The sequence below is a fragment of the Amblyomma mixtum genome, chromosome 2, assembly GCF_055824585.1.
Source record: "Amblyomma mixtum isolate Tamu chromosome 2, ASM5582458v1, whole genome shotgun sequence".
Taxonomy (NCBI): Eukaryota; Metazoa; Arthropoda; class Arachnida; order Ixodida; family Ixodidae; genus Amblyomma; species Amblyomma mixtum.
This window is the reverse complement of record NC_143013.1, coordinates 47,275,243-47,292,077: the sequence shown is the minus strand read 5'-3', so window position 1 is coordinate 47,292,077 and position 16,835 is coordinate 47,275,243. Positions and strand designations below refer to the sequence as shown.

Below are 16,835 nucleotides of genomic sequence, written 5' to 3'. Positions count from 1 at the left end.
CAAAAAGAGAAGCAGAGTCCCAGCTCCGAGAGATGATGATGATGATGATGTCCTTAGGCTGAAGCACGCGAGTCCGGCACAGGCCGCAAAAAGAGAAGCAGAGTCCCAGCTCCGAGAGATGATGATGATGATGATGTCCTTAGGCTGAAGCACGCGAGTCCCTCACTTCTTCGTCCTCTAGGCGCCGCCCGGGGACACCTGTCGGCAATATATATATATATATATATATATATATATATATTGCCGACAGGTGTCCCCGGGCGGCGCCTAGAGGACGAAGAAGTGAGGGACTCGCGTGCTTCAGCCTAAGGACATCATCATCATCATCATCTCTCGGAGCTGGGACTCTGCTTCTCTTTTTGCGGCCTGCGCCGAACTTTTTTGATTAAGGACCCATCTGTGACATTTGTGGTGGAGTGCGCTGGGTAAATCGCCCTGGAATATGTCGCACACCCCTCCTAACACCGAGGACCCCAGACCTCTCCCTATCGACAGGACAGTGCATCGGGTCAGTCGCGGCAATCTAGGACTGTCCCCTGAGCATGGGCTGTTGGAGACTACCTCGGAACGTGGCCGGCTGCCTCCTGAGCTCAGGCCATTTGACACTACCTCGGCGCCTGCCCCTCAACCAGTCATGCAAGGCGCCGCGTACAACACCCTCCACAACCCACGGCTACCAAAATCCTTTCACGGGACTCAGCTGGAGGATGTGGAAGATTGGCTCCTCCAGTTTGAACGTGCCGCCGCATTTAACCAGTGGGATGACGCCGCCAAACTGAGGAATGTTTTCTTCAGCTTGGAGGACAGTGCTCGTACATGGTACGAAAACCGTGAGCACGCTCTTTTGTCATGGCATGAGTTCCGACGTCAGTTGCTCGCCGCGTATGTCAGCGCTGATCGTCGGGAGCGAGCTGAACGCGCTGTGCAGTCCCGCATGCAGATGCCCAACGAAACGGTTACCATGTACGTCGGAGACATGACGCGTCTCTTCCGACGGGCTGACCCAGCCATGTCGGAAGCCAAAAAGCTGCGCCACCTAATGCGTGGTGTGAAAGAACAGCTTTTCGCCGGCCTCGTGCGCAGCCCCCCAAGCACTGTTGCTGAGTTTCTAGCAGAGGCTGTTACGATGGAGCAGGTCCTCCGGCAGCGTTCCACCGCGTACGACCGGCCAGTCCTTGCTGCTTCTGTTACGGAGTCTCTCCCGGCGTTCAACACCAATACCGACTTCCTCCGTGACATGATCCGCACTGTCGTCCGTGAGGAGCTGCTGAAGATCTGTGGTACGTCGCAGCCCACGGCCAGCTCCCTTATGGGCGTTATCCGCGACTAGGTGCAGCAGGCTATCAGGCATCAGTTACTACGCGGCGAACCACAGCCAGTATAGCTAGATTACTACCGCCCGACGTACGCTGAAGCTCTGCGACGCCCTGCCCCGAATCCAGCGGCATTTACACAACCTATCCAGACGGACTACTGCCGCCCGACGTATGCTGACGCTTTACGACGCCCTGCCCCAAATCCAACGGCGTTTGTTCAAACCCATCATGACGTCCCGCTACCCTCCGTGCAGCCAGTGCAGCACATCCCGAGTGACCGACGATCCCTGCGCAGAGCGGATGTCTGGCGTGGCCCTGACCGACGACGTTTGTGTTTCCATTGTGGGGAGCCCGGTCACCTGTTCCGGCGGTGCCCATATCGTGAACTTGGTCTGCAGGGTTTTTCCTCCGATGCGCCAAGACCCCGATTTGGCCAACGGCCCCCTGCGATTTTAGAGTACGTGACGCAGCAACCCCTGTGGTCCATGGCGCGCCGTCAGTCCCGATCACCGTCCCCTCTCCGGTCATCATTTTCACCGAATCCGCAGAACTTTTCGCGAGCGACAGCGGACCGCTTTGCCCAGTCGTCGCCGGGAAAACTGAAGACAGCGACCTCCGGGGGCGTGGTCGCTGGATATCGGTGCTGTAAGGACCCCCTGACGACGCCGAAATCCGAAGATAGAGCTTTGTCGACGTCGACGACAGCAGGTGAACTAAAGGAGCAATTCTCACTCGACATACCCGTGCTTCTCGACGGTCACAGCATTAGCGCGTTGGTGGACACAGGAGCTGAGTTTTCAATTATTAGCGGCAAATTGGCAGCGCTTCTGAAGAAAGTTACAACTCCCTGCTCTGGCGTGCAGATCCGGACGGGAGGGGGGGGGGGGGGGGGGGGCATATCATTACTCCGCTTGGACAGTGCACGGCTAAGATCACCGACTCGACGTTCATAGTTAGCTGCCTGGTGCTCCGCAACTGTTCTCGTGACCTGATTTTGGGCGTAGATTTTCTCCGTGAGAATGGTGCCATTATCGACCTGCGGAACAGAACGGTTGCGTTTTCTACAGCGAAAGCTGACGACGCCTCCGGCGTTCGTATTTCCACTGAGACTGTTTTGATCCCGCCGCGCGCCAGTGTTTTTACAAGCGTCGAATGCGATGATGGGCTACGTGATGGACCTGCTGTCGCCGAGGGCACCCTTTCCCTGCTGTTGACACACGGCATTTGCTCGGCCCGAAGCCTTGTCCACATCCATAGCGGTCGGTCGGAGCTCCTAATTACCAATTTTACGAACGAACCACGTCGCCTTTTCCGAGCTACTACCATCGCGTGGGCTGTCCAATTGGCCGATGTTACTGAGTGCTTTGCGTCCGAGGCCATGGTACATCCGGACACGTCCCTGGATCGCATCGATATTAGCTCCGGGCTCTCAGCGACTCAACAGCGCGACCTACGTGCCCTCCTGCTCCAATACAAAACCTGCTTCGCATCCTCCTCGAAAGTGCGTCAGACGGCGGTCACGAAGCATCGAATCATCACTTCCGATGATGCTCGCCCCATATGACAGCAGCCGTACCGCATTTCCCTCAAGGAACGCGACGCCATCCAAACGCAGGTAAAGGAGATTCTTACAGACGGCATTATTCAGCCTTCTAAGTGCCCGTGGTCATCGCCTGTTGTTCTGGTAAAGAAGGAGGATGGGACATTGCGCTTTTGCGTTGATTACCGTAAGCAGAACGCCGTAACGAAAAAGGACGTCTACCCGCTGCCTCGCATCGACGACTCACTCGACAGACTTCGCCGCGCCAAGTATTTTTCGTCGATCGACCTAAAGAGCGGATATTGGCAGATTGAGGTTGATGAACGAGACCGTGAAAAAACTGCATTCATCACACCCGACGGCCTATATGAATTTAAGGTGTTGTCCTTCGGCCTTTGCTCAGCGCCGGCGACATTTCAGCGCATGATGAACACTGTCCTGGCTGGCCTCAAATGGCAAACCTGTCTAGTTTACTTAGATGACGTGGTGGTGTTTTCAGAAACCTTCGACCAACACCTTGAACGCCTTCGGACCGTGCTGGATGCCCTGCGATCGGCCGATTTGACCCTTAAACCCGAGAAGTGCCACTTTGGCTACAAAGACATCAAGTTTCTCGGCCATGTTGTGAGCGCCGACGGTGTAAGACCCGATCCCGAGAAAACTGCCGCCGTAGCCGAGTTTCCCCGTCCTACTACAAAGAAAGCGCTCAAGCGCTTCTTGGGTTTGTGCGCCTACTACCGCCGTTTCATCGCAGACTTCTCCAACATCGCTGAACCACTGACCCGTTTAACGCGTGAAGATACACCGTTCGTCTAGACTGCCGCGCAACAGGCTGCTTTCACAGAGCTGCGACGACGGCTGCACACTACCCCTGTGCTTGCTCACTTTGATGAGGAGGCTGCTACCGAGCTACACACCGACGCTAGCAATATTGGGCTTGGTGCCGTCCTCGTTCAACATCAAGAAGGCGTGGAACATGGGATTCCGTATGCGAGTCGCACACTCTCGCGCACCGAAATCAACTACTCCACCTCAGAGAAGGAGTGCCTCGCTGTCATCTGGGCCACGATGAAATTTCGGCCTTATATCTACGGTCGCCATTTCAAAGTTGTCACAGAACACCATTCCTTGTGCTGGCTGACCAGTCTCCGGGACCCATCAGGCCGCCTAGCACGTTGGAGCCTTCGCCTTCAGGAATTTGATTGTACAATTGTCTATAAGTCCGGACGTAAACACGACGATGCAGATACACTCTCGCGCGCACCCGTCGAGCAAGATGATGACAGCACAGAGGATGACAAAAATTTTCTAGGCTTGATCAGCAGTTCGGACTTGGTGGCAAAGCAGCGTGCTGACGCTGACCTGCGGTCTGTCATGGATCACCTCGAGGGCCATGCTTCCAACGTACCTCGACCCTTTTCCCGCCAATTGGTCTCTTTTTGCATTCGCAATGGCGTACTCTACAAGAAAAACTCAAGCAACGGTGACCGGACCTACATCCTAGTCGTGCCATCAGACGTCCGCGACGACATCCTTTCCGCGTGTCATGATGAGCCCACCTCTGGCCACTTGGGATTTGCACGCACGCTCGCTGGAGTGCGTCAGGCCTATTATTGGCCTTAACTTGCAGCGACCATCCACCGCTACGTCAGAGGTTGCCGTCAGTGCCAGTCAGTGTCGTAAGTCGCCACCGCTAAAGCCCGCAGGTTTGCTCCATCTAATTGATCCACCTCGCGCACCTTTTGACCAAGTCGGCATTGATCTCCTGGGCCCGTTCCCTGTATCATCTTCTGGCAATAAGTGGATCATAGTGGCGACTCATTATTTGACGCGCTATGCGGAAACCAAGGCGGTACCGCGCAGTATATCCTCTGAAATCGCGCATTTCTTCATGCACCACATCGTTTTACGACGCGGCGCCCCGTCCTCCGTAATCAGCGATAGGGGCACTGCGTTTACAGCGCAGCTCCTGCACGAGGTGTTCCAGCTGAGTCACACGACCCACCGCAAGACTACTGGATACCACCCGCAGTCAAACGGGCTCACGGAGCGCCTCAACAAAACTTTAGCGGACATGCTCGCAATGTACGTCGACGTGAAGCACAGGACCTGGGACGAGATCCTCCCATACGTGACGTTCGCCTGTAACACGGCGATTCAGGAAACGACTCGGTTTACGCCATTTCGCCTCGTCTACGGGCGTGACGTGCAAACAATGCTCGACGCCATACTTCCGTGCACCCCTGCCGACCAAGCACTGACGTCAGACGCCGAGGAGTTTACCCAGCCCGCAGAGGAAGCCCGGCAACTGGCCCGTATGCACATCCGACGGCAGCAGGCCACGGATGCACAACGCTACAACCAACGACATCGACACGTAGAGTACCACCCCGACGACAAAGTGTGGGTATGGACCCCAGTACGTCGCCCAGGGCTGTCGGAGAAGCTCCTGAGCCGCTACTTTGGACCATACACAGTGCTGCGCCGCATCACGGATGTGACGTATGAGGTCCTCCCCGATGGCACTTTGCCGAGCTCCCGCCGTCGACCTCAGCCTGAGGTCGTGCACGTACTACGCATGAAGCCCTACTTTACGCAGTAACGGGCGTCGCCTCTTCCGCGTTTTCTTTTTATTTGTGCTGCAGCTGTTGAGCGGCACGTGACCGTTTGTTCACTTGCTTACTTCCTCCCGTTCGCTCAAAGTGCGCCCACGTTTTTGCTTTCTTTTTTTCGGGGAGGGGGAATAATACCGCCAGGTGTCCCCGGGCGGTGCCTAGAGGACGAAGAAGTGAGGGACTCGCGTGCTGTCGGAGCTGGGACTCTGCTTCTCTGTTTGCGGCCTGTGCCAAGCCTTCTGATTAAGTACCCATCTGTGACTATATATATATATATATATATATATATATATATATATATATATATATATATATATATATATATTGCCACGTATCATTGTAGCGTCCGTTCGTTCGTGCCAGGCCGCAGAAAAGGGGTGTTATCATTTTTGTTTGTGACGCGAGAAGCGACCGGACTTATCTCGATTGTTCACTGCCATGAACAGCTGCATCTACCTGTTTCTAGATTACTCTAGATGATCTCGACCTGTTATCTCGAAGTTTCCTTGCCGGCTTTAAATTGAACGATGCCGCGAGCAGAGGGCATTCGTAGTTCGACGACCGACGAGCACGCTTGTTGCTTACGCCGCCGCCGAGTGATTCAGTTATTTTGCGGGCGCAAGTCGGCCCAAATAAAGAGCTTCGTTTCCAAGACTGGTTGGTGTCTTCCTGACCGCTGGACTGCCGTCACTACAACGTGACATCTGGTGGAGGTGCTGGGTAGCCTTCCAGGTACCGGACAACCCCTGCAAGTCGTGACGCCAGCTCTTTGAGTTATTCGCCGGAAGACCTGACTCCAGTCTACCACGCAGCCTCTGGAGCCAACAACCATGACTTACGCCGCAGCAGTGCGCCGTCCTGTACCTCGACGACGGGACCCAAGCCCCTATCGCCCTTAGCCAGCTGCGCTGGAGCGCCGCCCTCTCGCCCCAACTCGCCCGTCCTACGAGCGTCGTACACGGCCGAGGAAATGCGTCGAGTGGAGAACACCCGACCAGCGCCGCCCACAATGCTTCCACTGCGGAGAAGCCGGTCACATTCTCCGGTACTGCCCATACAGGAGAATGGGCTTCCGAGGGTTCCCTTACGACGCCCCACGACCCCGACCCGGCAAGCGACCAGCCGAAATCGAGGATTTTTTGCGTCGGGAAGGATACTCATCGCCGAGCCGCCTATCGCGTTCTCCGTCGCCATCGTCACCGCGCTAAGTATCTCCTAGCCGAGGCTACGCAGTGCGTGGACGCTTCCCCAGCCCCCGAAGGTTAAACTGAATAAAGCAGCCTCTGGAGGTGAGGTTGCTTCTGAGCGCAAGAACTAAGATCCTCCATCGACGAAAACAGAAGACCATGCCCCCTACGACAACGACGACCCTTACGACAACGACGACCCTTACGACAACGACGACCCTTACGACAACGACGACCCTTACGACAACGACGACCCCTACGACAACGACGACCCCTACGACAACGACGACCCCTACGACAACGACGACCCCTACGACAACGACGACCCCTACGACAACGACGACCCCTACGACAACGACGACCCCTACGACAACGACGACCCCTACGACGACAACGATCCCTACGACGACGACGACGACAAATACGACGACAAATACGACGACAAATACGACGACAAATACGACGACAACGACGACGACGACACGGCCAGACTTGAAGCTTTTACCGCTGCCCTTACACCTTGTTAGGAACACTAAAGGACTCTAAGTTCTCGAAGCATTCTCCGTGTTTAATTTCATTTTAAAGCATCGAGACGATGCTTCTTTGGAAGGGGGGTAATGCCACGTATCATTGTAGCGTCCGTTCGTTCGTGCCAGGCCGCAGAAAAGGGGTGTTATCATTTTTGTTTGTGACGTGAGAAGCGACCGGACTTATCTCGATTGTTCACTGCCATGAACAGCTGCATCTACCTGTTTCTAGATTACTCTAGACGATCTCGACCTGTTATCTCGAAGTTTCCTTGCCGGCTTTAAATTGAACGATGCCGCGAGCAGAGGGCATTCGTAGTTCGACGACCGACGAGCACGCTTGTTGCTTGCGCCGCCGCCGAGTGATTCAGTTATTTTGCGGGCGCAAGTCAGCCCAAATAAAGAGCTTCGTTTCCAAGACTGGTTGGTGTCTTCCTGACCGCTGGACTGCCGTCACTACAACGTGACAATATATATATATAATGTTGGCGCTCTCTTATAGCAGTGGCTGTTATTCCCTACACCTTGACTGCCAAAATTTTGCCGCTAGCTACCCGCATTGGCCGGTGTGTGTAGGAAGTGGTCATCTTGTGACTTCGTAAGGGGCGGCTACTTGCCACTCATCAGCGTAATTTCCAGAGCTTGGTGATCTTTTGCCCTGGTGCTACGCTTCGAAGGCTAAGGGTGCACGCTTGCTTTTTGCCACAGCAGCCACGCACGGTTGTGCTGCTGCTTGCCTTCGGGAAAACGACGGGGTTCAAGTCGCACAGCACGCGTAGAGCCGGTGCTCCAGAGGAAAGTGTCGAGAACTACTCCGCTGGTATCACACCGCAGCTTGGTAGTACTGTGCTATGCAGTTGTCACTGGCTACCGAGCAGCCAAAAAGGGGTCCTATACCGTCTGCGTGCGCGATGTCAGGTGCGGCTTTCTGATGATCATTTGTTATTTTATAGAAAAGTGCGTGCACCTTTTTGAATTCTGTTAATTTCTTGGCAACTGCAGTAGGACTGAATAACGTGCTTACAGTATGGAATGAAATAGCCCATGAGGATATTTGTGTTCATGGTAACACAACGCCGCTATCTCTTCAGTTGTAAGTCAGCGCTCTGTCTTCTCATCTTCCCTCGTCCTTGTCCTTTAGCCTCATAATGTAGACTTACTAGTGCTTTAAAACCTGAAATATTATGCACATGTCTTCCGTGCCGTGTAACTTGGTAAAACAGTCGTGTTGGCAGTGAGTTTTATAGACACTCTGTTCATGATGTACCGTCCTTTGATATTGTGTTATTATCGCATATCACAGAAGATAGTGTTGTATGCCACGTGTCACGGCCTGCTCAACCTCGATATTTAGATGCAATTTCTATTTATGCAATAGACACAGAGCAGTCTTTAGTGAGAACAGTTTCATCAAATTTTACTCGGCAATCTCTTGGAATAAGTGCTTGCTTGAACGTTTCCTCAGAAAACAAGCTCACTATTCGTATTTGCTTATTTGTCCGTACCTTCTATTTCTTTCTAATTGTGTGAGCGCTTGATTATAATTTCATTGGACGTGGGTAGCTTTTGGTCCTGTTAATCAAAGTGTCTTCCCTCTATTCGTTCTAAGCCCCGCCGCGGTGGCTCAGTGGTTAGGGCGCTCGGCTGCTGACCCGAAAGACGCGGGTTCGATCCCGGCCGCGGTGGCTGAATTTCGATGGAGGCGAAATTCTAGAGGCCCGTGTGCTGTGCGATGTCAGTGCACGTTAAGAAACCCAGGTGGTCGAAATTTTCGGAGCCCTTCACTACGGCGTCCCTCATAGCCTGAGTTGCTTTGGCACGTTAAACCCCAATAAACCAATAAACCAAATCTATTTGTTCTAAAAGGAAGCTTGATTGCACTGGGAGAGGACGGTAGTATTTACAGCACTGCTGTCATTTAAGCTTACATACCCTGAACGTGTAGATTTCAGAACTTTTCTCGTGGGATAGTTCAGTAATGTCTTGTTGCGTCGCTGTTCTAAACCTTAGTTGTGGGTTGTGGTTCTGGAGTAATAAAAATTGACGTTCAATAAAAACTAGCTCTACTGCTTCTTTTAGAGCGCAGCCCTTTAAGCGCCCGCTCCTGCGTTGAGCAGCGGCGCCGGCCTCGTGACCGGCATTGCAAACGAGGAGCACAGATGACGGAACGCGAGGAGGATACGAAGGAGATGGAAGCCCGAGGAGGAAAGCGGAGTAGGAGATATTTGGTGAAAGCGCGAGGATGAAAACGGAAAGGGAGGCGGTAGCCGGTGACAGTGGCTTTGCGCTCCATCAGCGGCTGCGGCCGCGAAAAGCTCCGACCGGGCAGAGACAGCATAGAGACATAATCTCGTGAGAGCTTACGACTGTGTGCTCAGCACCACCGCTACATTTTAGGTGGTTCCTCTGACTGCTCTTTTGCGGGCCCTGAATAAACCTGTATTTCGTTACTCTTGCTGATGTGTGTCTCGTCGGGCGGAACTAACGCTCGCGAACCGCGATAACTAGAAGGCTTTGCCTCTGGGTCTAAGTGCCAACTGTTGTACCTTTCAGAAAATTCGTTTCTTATATTTATAAATTTAAGTTACAGCAGAAGACATGGACTGAAATTAAGATAATACGTCGATAATCTTCGTGCTGCCATTGTATATGTGCAGAAAAATTCAGAAAGCAACTAAAGGCTGTATACAAGGCTTTAATGTTAAGGATAAAACTGTTGTCGTCAAGCTTGTTATTTAGTGGTTAAAAAAAATTAGGGAAATAGAGATTTCAGAGGCGACCGCGACGAGCCGAGATGCCGGAGAATCGAGGGCCGTGGTGTGACGTCACAGTGCGGTCACGGATCAAGGTGCAGCGACGGCGGAGGGGCGAAAACTAGGCGTAATGGAGCTATCGCTACAAAAGAAATACGGTAGCAATTGGCAATCTTACAAAATTCGCAAAAGTAACACAGAATACGCACATTACAGTGAAATGATCACAAAAAAAAATGCGAGATCAATTCTACATGACGCTGTTAGAAATATAGAACAGCAGAGAAAAAGAAATTGATTAGGTCGAAGAAACTTATCAATTAGAGAAATATTCATGAACAGCCTTTTTGTACCTGGCATGAAATATACTTTGGAAGAACAATTCAGTTAGGTTAGGGAAGGTGCTCCATGTGTGTGGTGTTATCTACGTGCGTCACATTTTGGAAGCCGTTTCTAGGTCGAGATTTGGATGCAAGGTGTGCCATTGCTGAATGCTTGCGAAAGCTTAAAAATGATAAAGGTTGAAAATACTTATTTTTCGACAAATACCCAGTTCCCTCTGGCCTCATACCGCAATCATCGTTTGTACACTGATGACTCCATTTTGAACTCCAATACTGCCTAAGCCGCCACGGTGGCTCAGTGGTTATGGTGCTCGGCTGCTGACCAGTAAAACGCAGGTTCGATCCCGGCCGCGGCGGTTGAACTTCTTTTGAGGCCAAATTCTAGAGGCCTGTGTACTGTGCGATGTCAGTGTACGTTAAGGAACCCCGAGTGGTCAAAATTTCCGGAGGCCTCCTCTACGGCGTCTCTGATAGCCTGAGTCGCTTTGGGACGTTGAACCCCATAAACCAACCAACCATCCAATGCTGTCTGGTTTTAGTCGGCGTGAATTCATTTACGCGCTTTGTTTTTACCCATGGGCCAATACTTGGGTGTAAAGTAACTTAAAGAAAGCAATGAAAGCTACTTCCGCTGCTGAAAGAGAAAATTCAGATAAAGCAACGCGGAAAGCATTTGTGAAATGAAATGCTCGTTTAACGTCTTAGCACAATATCACACCAACATTCAGCTGTGCTTGAGCGGAATCAGCTCTTGCTTGAGCGGAATCAACTATTTGAAGGAATCAGCTGTCTAAAAAAAAAAAAAACTCTGAAGGTGGTGCTAAAGAATGTAAACTCACAGCTCACAAGTCCTTGTGAGGCCTGCTGGAGAAACTCACCCGAGTCATATTTATAGCATTAAACTCGTTCCCACTTATGACTGGATTTGCCGGTGCACCGACTTACGTGTGATTGGCTTATCATGCAAGAGAAAAATATACATGAACCCGTTTTTATCGCCTCACCCACTCTTAGCTCCAAACGTTGTTCTTACCAGGTCGTTTGTCGACTGCTGCGAGTCATTCTTTTTCATAGACGTCAGAAGTGGGACGGCTTCGGTGCCTTGTGTTGTCGGCTACCGATGGCATCTTGTGCGAAGCAATGGTGTTTAGTTTTTCTTCCGCGCTGTTTCGTGCACGAGGACGTAGATGAGGAACGTTGGCATCCATACGCACCCTTGCGCACTAAGTAGCAGGTCTCCTGCAATCTGCCTTCAACGATTACCTGCGGTCGCAGTCAGTGCAATGCGTATTTGCTATTTCCGCTTTTATGCAAGCTTCCAAAACTTTAGTTCACATTTTGTAGTAGGTGTCGATCGCTGTTTTCGGATTGGCTTTCGTGAAATGATATTTTCTGTTGCCTATATTTATTGTGCTAGCAGCGTCGAGCATTTGCGTTGAGCCCTTAGATCCTAGACCAATTTGGCTCTGAAAGAATGAGTGACATAATTAATGATAAATATGAATAATAACTAAGTCGAAACGCAAAATGTCGGGTTTATTTGTAAGAAACAAAAAGGCTGTACGTATATTGGTTGAATACGCAAGCCTATCAAGAAGTGTTGTCTAAGATGGCGCGTGGCGAGAAGCACGACTCGGCGATTAGATAAATTTCACTCCTTTTGGTAATCACATTTCTCTCAAGCCATTGTTACAAGACGCTGCCAGAGCAATTACTGTATTGCAAAACTGCAGCTGCCACGCGCCATTTTCTCAGTTAGACATAAATATTTCTTTCAAGTCCTCATTATCTCAACCTCCGTGGTATCACCGTATCAACTACCGTCATTCATTGATAAATAAGGTGACGCAAGTATTGAAATAGAGAGGATTAGCTACCCGAAGCTCCTGAACTGCTTTCTCCATGAGACACCCCTTTTCTAGTAACTGGCTATTACGCTCCCATAAACCTGTTCATGACAAGCAGCCATTTATAAGCGTGCTTTCTTTTTATTTCCTCGGGCACGTGTTTCTAGTATCCATGCGTTGCTGTCGTGCTTACGCGTTTTGTCTGGAGTTTTACTTGTTGTTTTTCCCCCAATGCACACTTAATTATGAAAATTTGCTAAATCTGTATGCACCAAAGGGATAGGGGTGCCGTAGCATGCCACTGCTTGCTATACAGCAAGTGAAAACTTTGTCAAACGGTAAGCGCTTTTATTTTCACCCCCTTCATCATTTTATAATGGTGATGAAAAAAATCACTCTATTATTGTACAGTTGCTCTCCTCGCCTCGCGCTACACGCAACGTCAAGTTTGCCTTCAACAATATAAAGGAGCTTTGTGGATAACACGCTACTCGAATTAAACAAATATGCCCACGTGCTTTACCTCGGATTTCAGTCTAACAAATGCGGTAAGTACTATGTGCGCTGAAAAAAAAAAAGGTATTGCATGGGGCTGCGCTTTATCTTTTTCAGCAGGTTTTAGAGGCTGCGCATAGATGAAATGACTACCCGTCATCTTATCTGCCCGCTTTTTGTGGCCAACAGTAGCAATGATTAACTTGGCAGGGAATACACCGCTGACGTAAGAGATCAGTGGAGAGAGACAGATCCACTGAACAAAAAAAAAAAACGCACGGAGGTTATGCCCGGTTGGTTATACCCTACACGGGGAGACGGGAATAAGGGGAGTGAAAGAAAAAAAGAAAACACTCGGCGAAAAGAAATGAAGAGCAAAATTCATATACCTATCCCAAAGCGAGAGGATGGCCACTTTGTTGGATACCCCGATACAAATTGTGTACATTGGCCTACATCTTTAAAAAAAAGTTACGCTGATTGTTCAAAAATCGGGCCATTGTTGCAGCTTTCGCGCCTGATTTCTATGCAGCCACATATACGTTTTCTTCCTTTTTCATGCGCGTGCGTTCGCATATACCTCGTCTCTGCTGCAGTGGCTCAGTTGCTTTGGGGTTCTGTAGCTGATCCCAAGATCGAACCCCGGCCGCAGTGGCTGCATATCGGTGGTGACTAAATCCGAAAAACAATCGTTGGCCGGGCCGTTTTAGCATACGACAGAGGCCTCAAGTGGTCCAAATCGATTTCGAGGCCTTCCCTGCAGCGTCCACCATTTTCCACGGGTCGCTTCCAGACCTTAAACACCACTTCTTACACTCGGTGTGTTCGATGCTTGCTCATACCGTTCTCTTTTTTTTCCCAAGTACCACTTCGCTCAATGCGGCAGTGGATGCTGGAGCGTAGCACGGAGGGTGAAACCATAGGCGAAGCGAGAGATAGAGAAGCGCACAGCCTTAATTGGGCCTCTACAAAAGTGCTACGAGGAAAGATTGATCACCTTCGGCCCACGCACTTGGGGAGCCTTTGTCTCGGCTCCCAGGAATCGACTCTGGATGAGCTCCGTGCACCAGATTTCAATGGCGTCCTCCTGCTTCTGTGCTCGCAATCGTGGTTCGACCCCTGAGCGGGGGCAGAGCGGCGGCATTTCACTACACAGAATTCAACACACAAAGGGGAGAGACATGTCACCTGCTTGGGCTGTCGTGAAGCAGAGTAGAAGTGAGCTCCGACTTCTCTAGAGCTTTTCAGGACCGCGGCGTCGCAAATGGCGGCCGATCAATTCTTCTATGCGGACAGCCTCACGAACTCGAGTGGGACGCGCTTGCCACTGCGCCCAAACTATGCGTGCCGTGAGTTAAGTATTAGTCGTGTGCTTTCCAATGCTAGGCGCTGCAGTAAACTCCTTTGATCTCACGGTTGCTTTGTTGCGACACCATCCTCGAGAAGGCCCTCCAGCAGCTTGCCGTGTTGAGTATTTGAAGATAAATAAGAGGAGACTCAATGTTCAACATGCACTGCTCATCTGCAGTTTATGAACGCCCAAGAGGCAGCACGACGCGCTTAGAGGCGAAGCACCTTCTCTCTCGGAGAGCCGCCGAGCAGCAATCGGGTGGTCACAAGGTGATGAACTAATGCATCGGACTGTCACGAGGATCGCATCGTTGGCTTTCCGGTGCTGCATCTGCGTTCAGTGGGTGGCGCTGTGTCACAAGCTGCGGTTTTATTAAGACGTGCCCTGGACTCCATCTCATTAGCTCCTTGCACCACAGCGAAAGCTGCGATAAATGCACACGTGGGGGGACTGCCCCACTTCGTCCCCTTTAGAGTTTGCTTCCCCGTGCTCCACAGTTACCTTAAAGGGTCAGTCTACTCACCGAGATGAGTGTATAAATAATGGCATATTCTGGTAGGTGGCACCCTATAACATCAATAACGGAGGGTCTGCGCCCGGTTTAGGCAGGAATTTATATTTTATTTCGGCGTTAAAAGTCGCGTAAAAAAGCATGGTGGCGACCCCAAACGTTCATTTTGTTCAAGAAAGTGGTAGTCTTTTTTTGTAGAAGCATAAGTGAATATACTACGTACCATTTGTATGCCCCAATGTCAGAGAAACGCACGTTTTGCTCTAGTAAACTGTAGAAGGCGTACCGCTCGCTTTTTCTGTAAATCACATGAATATTTATAGTTACACGTACGCAAAACGCAGGCATATTCCCACTTTTAGTTCAGCGTATGCTAGCAGAGACACAAAAATAAACTCAGCCTATAGTGGCGCCATCTGGTCGTCAGGACGGGAACCATTGCTGTAAACAAACCGACTCTCCACTTAGGCCTAGGAGCGGCAGAATCGTCACTCTAATTATTAAAATAAAGCAAATTTATCTCTTATATGTTTTCTTATAGGCGAGATGGGGCGAAGCGAAAGACAGGCGCCCCATTTATGGCCAGTGAACGCACTGAAAAAGGCAGCAACAACGAGAATTCAGTCCGAAGCGAGAGGTCCGGCTTCGACGGGCGCCGCCATGTTTATCGCCGCGCGGCGGAAATCCAGATGGTTGCCAGATGAGACTACCATCTCATACAGATGTGTTCCCACATTAATAAATTCTATTTTAAAATGTTCTACCGCACTCCTTGGCATCACAGCTGGTTAAACGGTAATTTGAGTAAAGAGCTAACGGTTGCCGCAAAGAAAATATGGTCGATAAAATTCAGTAGACTGACCCTTTAAATAACAAGGTAGGGCGCCGGCGGTGGATGAATGGAAGGTGGGAGTGTGCTCTTTGAAATGGCGTGGTGGCAGTTGCCCCCACGCTCATCTTTTTTTATTTTTATTTAACTGTCTTATAAATTGGCCTTAAAATTCGCTATTTTCTTTAAATACGCTTTCAGTCCTACAGTTCTAACCTGATGTGACCTCTCTGGTTTTGAGCTACCAATCTTCCAATTGCTTTTTGCTAACTGCCACCGCAGATTTATTTAGATGACCATTGTTATATCTAAACCCTAGGGCCTCAAGGAGACTGAATGGGCTTGCATTGAAATCGCCACCACATTGGAGTATGAGGTGTTCAATTCTTTCTACACATTTAGCATACACGGCACATGTGTCATCTTCTTTAAATTTCTTTTTGTAGCTCCACGTTCTAAGACAGCCTGATCTAACTTCAAAGAGTAGGGCACTGCCTCTTGAGCTATCATAAAAAGATTCCTTCCTGATCTGCTTTTTCTAATATCGATGTATTTCTACACTCTGCTTCTTTTTCATTGAATTAATCCAGTTTTTACCTTTCGTGTTTTTAACTTGTCGTTTAATGGTCTTGCTTTCTTCGTCTTTGTGTCGTGCACGAGAGGCAAGAAAGTCCCCTGGTTCTCGTGTAAAAATGTCCGCGTCATTTTCTTAGCTCACTCGGTGGAAACATTTTTGTTACTGCACGTAATGGAGGGCCAAAGCCAAAAAAAAAAAAAGAGCACGCCCTTCTGACTAAGCCTGCTATCGGGCAGTCGTTGGTTTCACAGCGACCGCCATCGTCTACGTAAGGCGCTTGTACGTACATTACCATAGAAATATAATCCCCCCCTTTCGCTTTCTTTCTATTCACAGCGCCTCGACCCCGGGCGATGGCGTGCTGCCACCGTTGGCCGAGGCCTGTTTCTACGGTACTTAGGCTACGAGTTACAACACGAGGAGCTGTGTCTGTGTCTGGGACCAGCTGTCGGACATCGGCGCCGGTACGGACCGACTAAGAAAGCTGTATCTCGAGAAACGCTCCCTCTTCCCGTACATGAGGTTTACTTCATCTTTCATATGGATTCCCGCTCTCCTCACACACACGCAAAAAAAATATTGAGCGTCTGGCGCCGGGTATGTCTAACACGGTCCGGGCTCCACAATGGTACTTTTCCAGGATTCAGCGCGCTTCCATTCTAGGTCGATAAGGATGGACACCGTTAAGTCCTGACTTTACCGGATGTGGGCAAGCGGCAGCTGGGCCGTAAGTTCCCTCCGACTTTTCAGTCCCGCAGCCGTTTCGGGACTCCTTTTGCTCAAGACTGAGTAATGACCGGACGGCGGCAACGGAAATGGCAGCGGGTATATTAAAGACAATTCCCTGCTCCTAATGGGGAGCAAAGCGTAAACAAGAGGCATTTCAACAGCACGCGGGCAATCTACATTCAAATTAATTCAAACGCAAATGAGCTAACGTCAG

General features: G+C 50.4%; 1 protein-coding gene across 1 annotated transcript in view; it reads left to right on the top strand.

Moving 5' to 3' along the window:
- The window catches only part of LOC149359229 (uncharacterized), a 195,680-nt gene that overhangs the window by 32,356 nt on the left and 146,489 nt on the right, over positions 1-16,835 (top strand). The window contains exon 3 of the mRNA XM_089567620.1: positions 16,229-16,356. Coding sequence (XP_089423746.1) covers positions 16,229-16,356 — 128 coding nt within the window. The remainder of the gene's footprint in view (positions 1-16,228; positions 16,357-16,835) is intronic.